Source organism: Rhinichthys klamathensis, unplaced genomic scaffold, assembly GCF_029890125.1.
Source record: "Rhinichthys klamathensis goyatoka isolate OS25496 unplaced genomic scaffold, OSU_Roscu_1.1 h1tg000067l_1, whole genome shotgun sequence".
In the NCBI taxonomy this organism is placed as follows: domain Eukaryota; kingdom Metazoa; phylum Chordata; class Actinopteri; order Cypriniformes; family Leuciscidae; genus Rhinichthys; species Rhinichthys klamathensis.
The window spans coordinates 399834-415081 of record NW_026606610.1 but is presented as its reverse complement, the minus strand read 5'-3'; the positions used below and the strand labels follow the sequence as shown (position 1 = coordinate 415081).

General features: G+C 36.5%; 1 protein-coding gene across 1 annotated transcript; it reads right to left on the bottom strand.

The window, feature by feature from the left end:
- Positions 1-8164: 8164 nt before the first annotated feature.
- LOC130084673 (tyrosyl-DNA phosphodiesterase 2-like) lies at positions 8165-12958 on the bottom strand. Its single transcript, XM_056250069.1, has 7 exons — positions 12722-12958; positions 12429-12595; positions 12039-12227; positions 11842-11933; positions 11652-11770; positions 11070-11240; positions 8165-8673 (listed from the first exon to the last, which is right to left on the bottom strand). Exons 1-7 carry the CDS (start codon positions 12875-12877, stop codon positions 8398-8400), a joined length of 1170 nt encoding a protein of 389 aa, XP_056106044.1. The 5' UTR covers positions 12878-12958; the 3' UTR covers positions 8165-8397.
- Positions 12959-15248: the final 2290 nt, after the last annotated feature.

Sequence of the window (15248 nt, the reverse complement as noted above, 5' to 3'; positions counted from 1 at the left end):
AGGCTGTCCTGCCAAGAACCTTTAGTACAGCATGATTAGCTCAGCAGTATATGTTCGATTTCTCATTCTCATATTGAGAGGACTGAAATGATTTGCCTTCTTTCTTGTATGATTTAACCAAATGCTTTATTATTGGGCTGTTGGCATTTTATGACATCACTTTTGTTAATTTATTCATTGTTAGAATCATATAATTCCAAAAGTTTGCACATATGGGATTCTATACAACTATTATGTAAGAGACAAAATGCTGAAAAGCTGGAAAAAGTAATTATATTAATATATTCTATATACTGAAAATATAATGTATTTGTAGAATTATATAAGTGTGTATGTATATATATATATATATATATATATATATATATATATATATATATATATATATATATATACCGGTACACACATTTATATAATAATCGCGATTAATCGCATCTGATTAATCTAACAAGTTTTTGTTTATATAATGTCTTACATAGTATATACACACAGACATATTGTGTATACACATGCACACATATATATATATATATATATATGTGTGTGTGTATGTATATATAAACATTTATATAATAACTGCTGTTAAATCGATTAACCACATCTGACAAAAGATTTTGTTTACATAATGTGTATATATGTTATATTTATATACATGTCTGTGTGTGTACATGTATATACACTCACCGGCCACTTTATTAGGTACCCCATGCTAGTAACGGGTTGGACCCCCTTTTGCCTTCAGAACTGCCTCAATTCTTCGTGGCATAGATTCAACAAGGTGCTGGAAGCATTCCTCAGGGAGTTTGGTCCATATTGACATGATGGCATCACACAGTTGCCGCAGATTTGTCGGCTGCACATCCATGATGCGAATCTCCCGTTCCACCACATCCCAAAGATGCTCTATTGGGTTGAGATCTGGTGACTGTGGAGGCCATTTTAGTACAGTGAACTCATTGTCATGTTCAAGAAACCAATTTGAAATGATTAGAGCTTTGTGACATGCTGGAAGTAGCCATCAGAGGATGGGTACATGGTGGCCATAAAGGGATGGACATGGTCAGAAACAATGCTCAGGTAGGCCGTGGCATTTAAACGATGCCCAATTGGCACTAAGGGGCCTAAAGTGTGCCAGGAAAACATCCCCCACACCATTACACCACCACCACCAGCCTGCACAGTGGTAACAAGGCATGATGGTTCCATGTTCTCATTCTGTTTACGCCAAATTCTGACTCTAACATCTGAATGTCTCAACAGAAATCGAGACTCATCAGACCAGGCAACATTTTTCCAGTCTTCAACTGTTCAATTTTGGTGAGCTCTTGCAAATTGTAGCCTCTTTTTCCTATTTGTAGTGGAGATGAGTGGTACCCGGTGGAGTCTTCTGCTGTTGTAGCCCATCCGCCTCAAGGTTGTGCGTTTTGTGGCTTCACAAATGCTTTGCTGCATACCTCGGTTGTAACGAGTGGTTATTTCAGTCACTGTTGCCCTTCTATCAGCTCGAACCAGTCTGGCCATTCTCCTCTGACCTCTGGCATCAACAAGGCATTTCCGCCCACAGAACTGCCGCTCACTGGATGTTTTTTCTTTTTCGGACCATTCTCTGTAAACCCTAGAGATGGTTGTGCGTGAAAATCCCAGTAGATTAGCAGTTTCTGAAATACTCAGACCAGCCCTTCTGGCACCAACAATCATGCCACGTTCAAAGTCACTCAAATCAACTTTCTTCCCCATACTGATGCTCGGTTTGAACTGCAGGAGATTGTCTTGACCATGTCTACATGCCTAAATGCACTGAGTTGCCGCCATGTGATTGGCTGCTTAGAAATTAAGTGTTAACGAGCAGTTGGACAGGTGTACCTAATAAAGTGGCCGGTGAGTGTATACACAGACACACTCACACATACAAATATATAAATATATACACCCATATTACGTAAACAAAAACTTGTTAGATGCGATTAATTGCGATTAATCGATTTGACAGCACTAATATATAAAGGAAAGCATTTTTCATATGTTAGTTCATTATTATTCTTATGTATTGAATGCTGAAGTTGAAGCTGAAGAGCAGGGGTCACATTGGTCTGATGGGTTGCCAAAATGGCTCACAGTTGCCTACAATGCATCTTTTCACTGTTTTTCTTGTTGCTCAATAATGCTCACCATTGAAGTTACTCGTGAGTGCAAGGCGAACGGCTACAAATATCTGACAAAAGTGCAAACTACAACCAAAATATTATTATGTGACTCCGGTCATGGTATTGTCTGTCGTTCCCTCCTTAGAGGTTCACCTAATTAGAAACAAAAGAGTCCTGAGCACTGACTGACGTATTTGGGTCCCGGCAATATAATTTAGCACAGGCTTCCTGTTAACGAGCCCAGAGTCGAAATGAACTCGCAGCTTCCACACTGGGAACATGAAATCCCTCAATGCAGGGAATTTCACGTAATCCTGGTGCTTAGTATGTTTTTGTCTTTTCACTACTTTCACTCATTCTCGATGGTCTGCAATACTGTCGAGCTGTCTAACATGAAATTATACTGTAAATACACAGCCATTCATGCTGTAAACCAGTATTGTAAACAGACATTTGATTTAGCTTGATTTTGTCATTGTGAGCTTTTATTTGTGTTGAAAAGAAACATGCTCTCAATGATGGATTTCTTAGTAACTGAAATTTACACTCAGTTGGTAGTGACTTCATTCTCAGTGTCATTTGAGACTCACCGTTTGGTTTACAGCATCAACACTAGAGCGTCACCATAATCGGACAATCAGTGGAACACTGGAGCGCTGCTCATTCCGAAGGCTGATCTCATCTTGTTACTCTGTATTTATGTCTCCAGTCATAGTTTTGCTGCTACTTAGACTGTAGGGTCTGAGTGAAATGCTGACAAGGGCTCGAATTAATATTGCAATTTTATTACAATGTGATCAACACCATCTTGGTTTTTTCTTACATAAAGAGTGTGCAAATTAATAGATTTTCTAACAAGTTGTTACATTTATTTTGAAAAGTGCTGGTGTAATGGTGCACAAATGGACACATTCCTTAACTTAAAAAATGGGATGAATGTTTTTTTTTTTTTTTGAGGAAATTGAATAAGCCCCTCTGTTTTCTGATATTAGCAATAAATAATTAACTGAACATGCTGACTCACCATCTGAGTTACATTGTAGAGATCCAACAATCCTGGTCTTGTGTTACGATGTAAACCTGCCTTGTACCTCTTGCTGCCTAAGACATTGAAACAGGACACTTGCCTGCGGTGTGTTCAGAATCCGACTGTAAAATGCAAAAATGTAAAGATTTGAAATGTTGCATAAAAATCCAACAGGCAACAAAAATAAATTACAATTTGAGGATAAGTATCAGTGCTTTTGTCTTATTTTTCCAGTTCAAATGACAGAATGGGATATGCAACATTGCGTTTAACAGTGAAGGGGTCTTGCGTGGTTCTTGGCTAACTTTAATCTGAGATTACAGCACATTTAAAAAAAAGAAAAAAGGTACAAATGTAATTTCAGATTAGGGCACATCAGGTACTATATTGAAACCTCTTGACCCTTTTGACAAGTGCATTTTACATACACTGTATTTTGTAATACTGAGAATTTTGCAATGTAAATGGATATTTATCGCTGTACCATGCTTGTTCAGTGTTATTTATGAAATAAAATGGTAAAAAAAATCACACAAGTGTGTTTGTTGTGCCATGCTGTGCAGTCTGCATAAATACCCTACTGTTTCTTCATTTAATTCAGCGTATCAGTGTAGGAGATACGTCTTAGAATGGGTTCCTAACAGAAGACTGTTTGTGTGCTGATAATTCAGTTTAGTTACAGATTGACAGTGCTGTTTTGTGTAATTACGTAAGATTTTGTCCCTCACGTGGTTCCCTCCTCTTTCATTATCCGTTATCTTTGAGTTGCAGTGACATGGTACAAAGTACACCATAATCGAACCTAAAGCAAGCATGTAATCTGAACTGTGAAATGAAGGGGAAGATCCAACCCAGTCTCATGAGAAAAAACATTTTACGAGGCGGTGATTTCGAGTGAATTTGAATGATTTGAATAGTTCGAAAATGCACGCTTATTAGGATCATGGGATTTTTTGGATTCATTTAGGATTTTAGGAAAACGATAAGCATGAAGGTCCACCTCTAAACATAACCGAGCTCAGGAAAACGTAACTATTTTACGAAGTGGCGATTATGAATTTGTAAAATATGAATTGGAGAAAAACGTTATTTTTAGTTAAATAGCAACCATAAAACCCAAAACATAGCCAATTATTTTACGAAGTGGCGATTTTTGTTTTAATTGTACGATGTGATTTATACAAAAAAATATGATTTTTAGAAAGAAGCAAGCATGAAGGTCCACCCGTAACCATAATCAACCCAGCTAACACACGATATAGCCAAAGTTATGGACTTATGGGTTTGGAACATGAGGGTGAGTAATAACAGAATGTTCATTTTTTTGGTTAACTAACCCTTTAACATCATCATATTGAACAAAATCAATTTTAAAGTTGTCTTAGTCATAAATAACACCATTTGAACATTGAAGTTTATTTAAAGAAATTATTTGAGACATTTAACAGCATTTTGAACCATCATATATCATCATTTTTCACAGGCTTGTGAATCCCAATTTAATTAAAAATACAACACTTCCATACGCAATTCAATGGAATCCACTGATTCCATTCCGTAATCAGATTACTTTTTGTAATTAGTTAAGTAATGCATTTCAAGTAACGTACATTACTTCCAACGTACATTAGGGAATATAATCACACTACCTTTTTGATGTTAATGCAAATTACATTCTAATAATACAACTACATTAGCCTGGGAAAACCCAGACAACTTCCAGCAAATTTAGATTTGCTCTGAAAGTTAGTCTGGCAAAGAGCTCATTCAAGCCCATTTCCAATCCGTCGAAATCGAGGCACCAATCAGAAACATTGGGGCGGGCTTTCCATGATGACGACAGCGCTGGGATTTTGAAGCAGATTTTGTAGCCTACATTACAAAGATGGATGCCGCCGTCGAACATCACTCGTTCGAATCAGCTATCGCGTCTGTTTTAAGCGATTTGAACGTTTCCTTTAAGTTAAAAACCGTGCAAAGAACAACACTCGAAGATGTTTCTCCGCCGCTCTGCATACGTCATCTCCTTCATCGCTCAGATTGGTTTTAGGTCTATCCGCGACGTCCGTTGGTGACGCCCCTCTGGAAATGATTTGTCTATGACGCTTTGCCAGACCGGTTTTAACCAGGCTACAACTACATTTATTTACAGTCAAAAAAGTTACTGCAGATAAAGTATTTTTTTTTTTTAATTCATTTTCTAATAGTATGAATTGTAGCTGAAATATATCTAGTGATGCACGATGTCCAATTTAGTGGACAGATGATTAATCAGAATTTCCTCCCAATCTAAAAACAATACTTGGAAAATGTAACTGTATATATGACTCATTAGATATCGCTTGATGCTACAACTTTTTTTTTTTACCTGCAAGAGTCTCCTATAGGAGAGAAGGAATGGATGGATTTTCCGGAGCAACCTGGCCATCGGCCATCTTGGTTTGGAGGGAGGAAAAATCGACATACATCGGCTTGCTTGGTTGCAATGTATAGGATGATGCACTGGTTCCATGGTAGAGGTTGATGTGCAACTATGCCATCAAAACCCATGCGTATGCAAGATAATGCTTTTTGAATAGCTGTCCACTGCAGTGACCTCTGTGTGTGAAAGGATTAAGGCATTTCTAAAAGCATTTTCTTGCATCTTACTTGTACTTATCATGCATACATGTATATCTTGCATATAAGTATATATATATATATATATATATATATATATATATATATAGTATATAGTGAAATGAGATTCATCATTGTGTTGGAAGATCCTTGCTGGAGTTGCTCCATGACTGCAACCTTCACTGTGTCCTTGATAACGGAAAACCCTCCTGGAAAAGTGCTGACCAAACAAACACATTGTGTTCTCCTTGTGCAATCAATATTTCCATATGTGGTGTGGTATACTGACATTACTGTCTTTAACAGTTAGAGTAGGACTGATCTGAAAGGCACTATTCCCCCTTCACCGAAATAGCATGTGCTCCTGGCCATGTGTCAAAACAATTCAATGTGATATGTGATGTCTATTGAGGGGAATAGCATTGAGATTCACTAATATGTCTCATTGGAGGAGATTAGGAGGACAGAGCGATCACTTGAACTATCTCCTCATGTCATGTTCTTCTGTCGGCTATAAGTAAGCATAAGCTAAGAAGGATGTTCAAACAAAACCAATTACAGGACTGGTCCTTTAAGTGGCAGTGGACGTGATCCCGATGAGAGGGCCAAGGAGAGTGTGTTTGTGCTTCAAGCAAACTTCTGTAAGCCAGTCATACAGACCCAGAGGGCAGATCCGTGGCAGTCTGACCTGTTTTGGATTTAATATTTACTCATCTGACCAAGCAAAAGGTTTATTAGCCTTGGCAGTGGGATGCCTTTCAAGGTTGTCTGGAGTCACGTGTCCACCCTGCTTGAGACAGCTGGTGCTTTGACACTTGTATGCTTTCCACTAATTTAGGGCAGTTAAGAAGAGACCTCACACTTCTCAAACTGCAACAGGAATATATATTTTTTTTTAAAAGCATTTATCCAAACCTTTTTTTTCTTCAGAGAACTATTTATCCAGTGAGCTCCAACCCTGATAGTTTAAGCAGAATATGTATTTGTTTAATAGAATTCTGTGATGGAAATGTCAGAAATCTAATTTCATGCATTCAAAATACACAACAGTATTTTCACACCTTTTGCACAAAATTACAATTTGATTGGTAATAATGCTGAACAACAGTATTGTTTGCAAGTTCTATTTACCTATTTTCCACTGCACAACCATATTTCATCTAAAGCTCGTCACTGACACTGTGGTAAACAAGTATAATAACTTTTGAGAAATCTTTATTTGGGGCCAAATTTATGACATTTATAGTAAGAATAATAAGAATAATTAATAATACAATTATTATTAATAATAAAAAAATAACAAATAAATAATAAATTATAATATATATCATACTTTAAATTTACCAGTTGAGTTTGGTTTAGAATTTTACAATAGTATTATTAGTATTTTCAGATTACTGTAAATGTAAGTTTCATTGTTTTACTTTTGACACAGTTTTGATGATTTTACACAGCATTTCACTTTCACTGACGCTTTTTACAGTATGTATATATATATACATACTGTAAAAAACATCAGTGAAAGTATATATATATATACACACATAAACTGTAAAAAAAAGTCAGTGAAAGTATATATATATATTATATATACATACATACAAAAAACGTCAGTGAAAGTATATATATATATATATATATATATACATAGATACATACTGTAAAAAAACGTCAGTAAAAGTGAAATGCTGTGTAAAATCATCAAAATTGAGTAAAAAGTCAAACAATGAAACTTACACTTGTGGATATAGTCATATCGATTGATCGCAATTATCGCATCTAATATAAAAGTTTGTTTACATAATATGTATGCACATTGGTGGTGGTTGAGGAGATTCCCCCTTCTATGTAAAGTACTTTGAGTGCCGAGAAAAAGCGCTATATAAATGTAATGAATTATTATTATGTGTATATGGATTTTTATATATATGTCTGTGTATACACACAGACAATATAATAAATATATATATACACACACATTATGTAAACACAGATTTATGTTTGATGCAATTAATAACGATGAATCGATTTGACAGCACTAATATACACACACATATACTGTAGTTTCAATAATAATACACTGTGCCTATGTTCTAATGACTTTCTAAAGATTATTTACACAAAGGGCCATAATATTTGGGAAATACTGACCACTTGTGGTAAAATATAGGATGCACAACATGTACCACAATAAATCAAGGTCTCATTTATTTAAATAAAATCATTTAAAATCAGTCAACACTTTCACATTTTAAAAAACTCCCAGAAAACATTAACACAAAAAATGGATTTATACCACCAAGATATGGGAGAGCAGTGATTGACTGAAATCATGGTTTGTGATAAGTTTTGTTGTACAAAATCTTTTAAGTAATGAGTACTGCGGTTTAAAAACATAAACCATTTTATTCAAACCACTCTCTCAATAATGTTTCCTTTTCCAGTATTTTATATCCAGCTATGCATCCTATTATTATCTATATGCCTTTGTTTCTTACACTGATCTGTAGTCTGAATTTGAAGGCACTCTTCATCAAAAAAGTCACAACTCTTTAAAACCAACTATCTTCTATATGGAAGACATTTGGTCTTTTTGGTATTTAATAATCATGTGTTAAAAGTGCAGTAAATTCCCCAGTGATCACTGGTATAACGTCCACAGTCTAGTTTCTCCATTCCAACCAAGGCCATGTGGTCAGGAGTGACTCCTGGGCCAGTTTTAGCAGACCTAAGGAAGATGCGGTCGAAGCGACATCTGCTGATGTAAGGCACAGTCTTATTGCTGTTTGCTTTGGTGTCCCAGGTGTATCGGCAGTGTTCCTGTTTGCCCAGCTGTTCCCATACGTCGCACACACCTGGAGGCAAACCTCCCACCTTTACCACCTACAGGGACAGAAACATTCTTCAGAAATACTGCATTGCACTAGTGACTTCCACTGCGCTTTCATTCCTTCATCATATTTGGAGTTAAGGTCCTTCCACACTGAGTTCAAAATTTTCGTATGCGTTTTTTCATATTCGTCATTCGGTGGCTCTGAATTGTCAAAACACCCTTCAAAATGCTTGCTACGGATGGGAAAAATGCAGAAAATTGAACCCGATCCGATTTTTTTTATGACGGACGAAAGTTTCAGAGGCAGTGTATAAACGTGACTGACACAACGTGAGGTCTTATTAATTTTTTTAACGTGCGAAAATTTCAGACTCAGTGTGCAGGGACCTTTACTGTGATTGTTAGTCCAGAGTTTTCCAAACAATTTCTCCTATTCACAGGCCCATCAGTAAAACTCAAGTGGCCTTCATCAACACCAAAGCAAAAAATGGGTTAATTTTGACGTGTATTAATAATACAATACATCCTTTCACAGATTTTATTTGTCAACAATTACATTTTATTTTATAGGTTTAACCTGTTAAGCTTCAAGCCCACTTTTGAAAAATCCCCAGAAATCACATACCCAAACTGAAACAGATACAGTTCATGAACCCTTTGCACTAAAAGCACAAGTATGATCTCATTTGAAAGCTGACACCTGGTTGTTTATTGTAAATGTAGAATGAATTATTGTCATAATGAAAAAAACAATTTTAAATAGCTTCAAAGTTTTGTAAAGTTATTAGAAATTTATTTTTATGAAACATCTTTATGAAAATAAAATGGAAGTTGGCCCTGGAGCAATCTAGAAATGCACTGCAGCTAAAGCCACATGTCTGACCATTTTATATTTAAAATCTGAAAATGATAAGTATAAAACTCTGTATTTAGTTAAATGTTTTTCAAGATCATGTCAAATTACTTTATTTTGATTAGACTCTATTAGCAAACTGATGTTTAGTCATCCTCTGAGTCATCTATTCAGTCTATTGTCTCTATTGTTTTGTGGTGCCCCATTCAGTGTCAGTCTCCCCTGTACACATTCACACCTCTCCAGACTGGTTATTATGGATCTAAATATGCATTTCTTTTGTCTGCATTATAGCTACTAACGACTGGCTATTCACAGGCTATTCATAGGGTTTCAAACCCTAATTTCTTTTATCAAAATTCTCACTAAATATTTGAAACTGGTATCAAATGCACTGAAACATTTCAGTAAGCATTCCCATTTAGAAAAAAATCATAAAACAATAACTGCTCGTGGCAGGTGCGCCTGGGCTCGCTAGCATGTTAGCTTAGCACACCATCAATACACGACCATTTATGAGATTAAAATTATGTTTGTGCTCCAAACTTACTATATAACGCAAGTCTAGTGTTTTAAATAATCTTCTGTGATCTAACTTGGCTTCATATTAAAAAAAAATCCGACAGAAAATGTATTATTTAGTGTTCTGAACGATGATGAAATCTATATCGATTAGCATTACATTATAAATATAATCTATTATTATGAAATACCTGGCATGGCTTGAAGAACACAGGTAACTCAAATATCATTGCAATCATGTTTATTGTTTTCAAAACATCTTTATCTGCATGTTACAGCGATCTCTGTCAGCTACTTTCTGTATCACTCAGTGACGTCCTGGAATGTCACATGACTATGGGTCTTCTTCATGATCCATATATGGACTTTTATTGGACATAATAGCGCCCCCATGCCATTGGTATGAATGGAAAACACAGCACATCTCAGTAAGAAGCGATCATAACTTACATCGACGCATTTGGGTATAAATTCAATAAATATTATTCCTGTCTATAGAAATATGATGTGAATCTATGAGAATATATCAATATTTCTCCACATCTGCACATTGTTGAGCTAAAAGCCCTCAGGGACGTTGTTTTGTGAATCGCTGTCATGACGACAGCACGGAGTGTTTTTTATGAATGGACCAGCTGACGCTCATAATTCATATTAAAGGTATCGACTCATTGTTTTCATTTCATAACTCCTGACACAAATTAAGACATAACTGTCACTATAAGTTTCTCAGAATACAATAGTGGTCAAATACTGAATCTTGAGGCTTATATCTTTTTAATGATGTATAGTTTGTCAAGGTATAACATTAAATCTGATAGTATATTTGAACTAAATAAATAAAAAAACGCTTCAGTGCGCCGACGCTCTGGAGACGGTTATTAACCAAAAAAAATTCAAAAATCATTCCAAGTATACCAAAATGAAATCATAATTTAAGTTCAGTTAAGTTTAAGTTAAACAAACTCATAGTTAAATTTATATTTTTTTCAGGTTAAACAAACTCTGTGTACCACTGGTTGAGAATCACTGATCTAGTTCATGTGGTGAATTTTAAAGACTTAAATTTACCTCAGTGTCTCTGAGATTAGTGTCTCCAGCAAAAATAACAGTGGCATCTTCTGGTGCTTCTTTTATCTTTTGAAGTATGACCCGCAGTTGTTTCATTCTCTCCTCTGATTGGTTCTTACAGCTTTCTAAATGTGATGTCATCAAGTACAGCTTTTTACCGGAGAAAGTCACCTTAATAAGAAACCAAAGAGTCAAAAAAGAAATGGATGTGTGTATAAATGATGAGAAGCAAATTAATTATGAGACACACCAACCTAGAAATCTAAATATTAATGTATACACACACTACTGGTCAAAATTTTGGGGTCAGTTTAAAAAAAAAAGAAGAAAGAAATGAATACGTTTATTCAGCAAGGATGCATTAAATCAATCAAAATTGACTTGTTGTAATTGTAATGCCATTTCATATTTGATCACATAAATGCAGCCTTGGTGAACATAAGAGACTTCTTTCAAAAACATAAAATCTTACCGACCCCGAACTTTTGAATGGTAGTGTAATTCTGATTCCATTAATAAATACACCTATACCATTATCTCCCCAAACAATCTTTGGATAGCACTTATAAACCACAAACTCACCTGAGCAACCAACAGATTTCTCAACATTTGTGTTGTAGGATAACTGATGATCTCACTTTCCAAAAGTTTTACTCTTGATTTCTTCAACATTATTGCCGTGAAGTAACCATCATCACTCCCTTTAATGACAGGAGAACTTCATGAATCAGCAAATAACCCATAAATAACTTCACTGAGATTAGTCTCGTACCTTCAACAAACAGGTAGCTGACAGCACGTTTCTTAAGATACTGAATGTAAGTTGGAATGAGTTCTTGAAGAAAAACCACATCTGGTGTATATCTACAAATGAACAACAGATAAAAGGAAACTAAGAGTAAAACAAAACTCCCTTATTGTCACATAATACATTAAATAGAGGACATCAGGGGTCTCTAAACAACTCACAGAACTAGATATGAGCACAAGCCCCTGGCACGCTCTGCAAGACTTAATGTGTCCAAACCATCCACATTCCAGCTGATGATGGAGAGCTTGCTGTCCTCAGCATCAGATTCGGTTACGCCACTTTCAGCCGGACTTTTCTTCAAATTCACACTGCTGGAGCAAGTGGGTTCCTCTGCTGTCAAGTCAATGCTGTACAAAAAAAACAATTTGGAAAATTGAGAGAAAGAAAGAGAAAGAAAAAAAGTCAGCATGAAATGTGCACAGATAAATAACAGGTAATAAATACTGCAATATTTTTTTTAATTCATTGTGACTTTATACTTTTAATTAAAACTATTCCAGACTAACTTAAGTTTGCTAATTAATAGTATAGAGTATTTTGACCATTACCAATCCACCTTATCCGTCTTAAATTTCTTCTTTGTTCCAGAAGTATCAGCAGTGTCAGAAGAATTCACCCCCTTTCTCTTATTCCCAGGCACATATTTAGTTTCTTCTGTGTCTTCAACATCAAAGACTGAATCCATATGAGCTTCAAAGAAAGAGTTCAAGGCTCTCTGGCAGGGACACACAAATAAATAAACAAGAACCTCGTTAATTACACATGCTATACTCAATCTAATGGCTTAATGGGAAACTTTACCCATAAAGTGAGTTTATAAGGTGCAGTAATATAGACATACCTCCATGTCCCATTCATTTTCTGCTAGATAACACTGCGCCACGGCACTATCCGATCCAGAGACAGAGGCAAACTGATCGCAAAGACTCGTCCTCGTTTCCTCTAAAGCAGACATTGGTTGATCCTTGTGGTTGCCTGTCATTACAGTGCTGGACATGTTCGTGGTTGAATATAACGGCGGGATATGAATGTGTACAGCTACAAAAACATTCCGGGTGGATCCCGGAGAATACGGATAATATATCGATATTTACATATGCTTTTGGTCACTGGGGATACTTTATTTACACGTTACTATAATCACGAGCTCAAAGTATTATAAACTTAATTTTCACAGTAAACGTTGCATCTTTTTAACCGAAGAATTTGCATTGTTCAAAGATGGTTTCCGGAAGAATTTAACGGTAGTACTAAAAGAATCGGTTCTTTCGAACAGTTGTTTCAAAAACGATTAACCTTCCATGCACGAATAATATATTGATCAATGTGTAGGCACGTGTATGCCAGTAGTTTGTTGCAGCCATGAATTGGAGCATAAGACATTTAGAACCGAAATATAATTAGCATTAACATTAAAGTGTTTTAAGAATTCTAAAATAAAGTGTGTTGCCTGAAAAGTTCAAATTGATTCATTCATATTGAACGAATCATTCAGAACGACTTTGTAAAACGAATCAGCAGATTCATTGAAAAGACCCGATCCATTATTTTATAATAAAAGTCCGCACAGCCGAATAGTATGTCTTAGCTTCTAAAACTATTTTTGGTTGATTAACGTTAAATCTTTACATTTTGTTTACCTATTTAGCATAGTATAGTGAAAATGTACACATTTTTCTCGGCAGCGGAGTCTAGCTGCCAGCGCTTTTGAAGACACACACACACGGAAATAGCACCTTTACAATTGTTTCAATAAATAATTTACTTTGTTCCTTACACCGTGTCTGTTTTCTTTGGTTAGCCAGAAGTAAAATTAAATAAAATTATATTCAGGGGACTAAACGCGAAAGTCCCATAAACGTCCCGAATGGCCGCTGGTGGTCCTGGGAACGTCCTCTTGAACGTCCGGAGGACGTCTTCGCGAAGGTCCGCAGGACATCAAGCGGACCCTTCGGGGGGACGTTCGCACAGGCCATTTAGGGGACGTTCTGGGGACCTTTTTTTGTTAGCTGGGAAATGCCTTAACCTCTTAAAATATGAACACTCTTATTTTGTATAACATTTAGGCAACCTTTCAAATATAAAGGCTGATTTATACTTCTGCGTTGGACCTACGCCGGAGCCTCTACGCTATACACTACACGTTGGTTTTCTTTTATACTTCTGCGTCGCGCAATTACACATGCAGAGCGTATGGCGAGTGCCACGGATAAACCTTCCGAAGGTGACAGTCGTGTACTTTTACGTGAGAGAAGGGGTACGTCGCACCACAGACGCGTGAAACTAAAGCCCAATTTATACTTCTGCGTCGAACTTACGCCGTAGCTACGGTGTAGGCTGTGCGTAGCGCGCGTACCCTCCGGCATATGGCGAGTGGATAGTGCCACAGATAACCTAACAAAGGAGACTGGCGTGTGACAGCTACGTGTGTGGATGTGGATAGGCTACTCCGTCAGTGCACAACGTCGTCGATAAGCCCGTCGCCGTCAGGTAGGGATGGCTGACGCGAAACAGACGTTCCGAAGCTTTGCGAGATCCCGAAGCGCAGATGATTCGAAACACTGATCCGAAGCGTGATTCAAAACACCCACGTCACGTGACTACGGCTAAATATAGACAGATAGATTAATAGATAGATACATAGATTATTAGATAGATAGATAGATAGATAGATAGATAGATAGATAGATAGATAGATAGATAGATAGATAGATAGATAGATAGATAGATAGATAGATAGATAGATAGATAGAAATGGAGGCTCCACAGAAGAGATGCCGTACATATGTGGTGTGGGAGCATTTCCATTTAGAAACCCCAAATAAAGTGAGATGTGTGTATTGTGATGGGCAGTTAGCCTACTGCAACAATACATCATCCATGATACGCTATTTGAGAAGCACTCATCCTGCCATTCTGCAGGGTGCAGAGGATAGCATCCCCCCTAGGCCTGCTACTGACACTGCTGGGCCATCTAAGCAAGGTATGCATTGTTTGAAATATAGGCTAATTATAATTGAAATATAATAACAAACTGTTGGGACACTGTTTAGAAAGTCCATAGGCCAAGCCCTACCTCACGTCCCAATCACAACTGCCAATCAAGTTAAAACAGCTTTACTGTGAATATAATATATGTTGTCAATATAATATATTTTGTGAATATACATTTTATAGGTCTACATATGAGTACCCAATCTACAGCCAAGATATAATTTTGTTTTTTTCTAATTGTAGTAGTTCTACAATCCACTTTATCTTTCTCTGCACACTGAGCATACATATTCATAACATAACTTTGTTTAGGAAGGTTTCCAAATAATGAACCAGTAGGCTACTTTCACAGTAGGCTACTATTTTTCCAATAT

What these genes read in the sequence shown, in the direction of transcription:
- LOC130084673 (XM_056250069.1), bottom strand. Translation starts at nt 12,877, where the DNA reads ATGTCCAGCACTGTAATGACAGGCAACCACAAGGATCAACCAATGTCT. An exon ending in GAAATCTGTTGGTTGCTCAG is followed by an intron (nt 11,241 to 11,651) that starts GTGAGTTTGTGG and finishes TTTCTTATTAAG; the next exon opens with GTGACTTTCTCCGGTAAAAA. An exon ending in CTAATCTCAGAGACACTGAG is followed by an intron (nt 8,674 to 11,069) that starts GTAAATTTAAGT and finishes CTGTCCCTGTAG; the next exon opens with GTGGTAAAGGTGGGAGGTTT.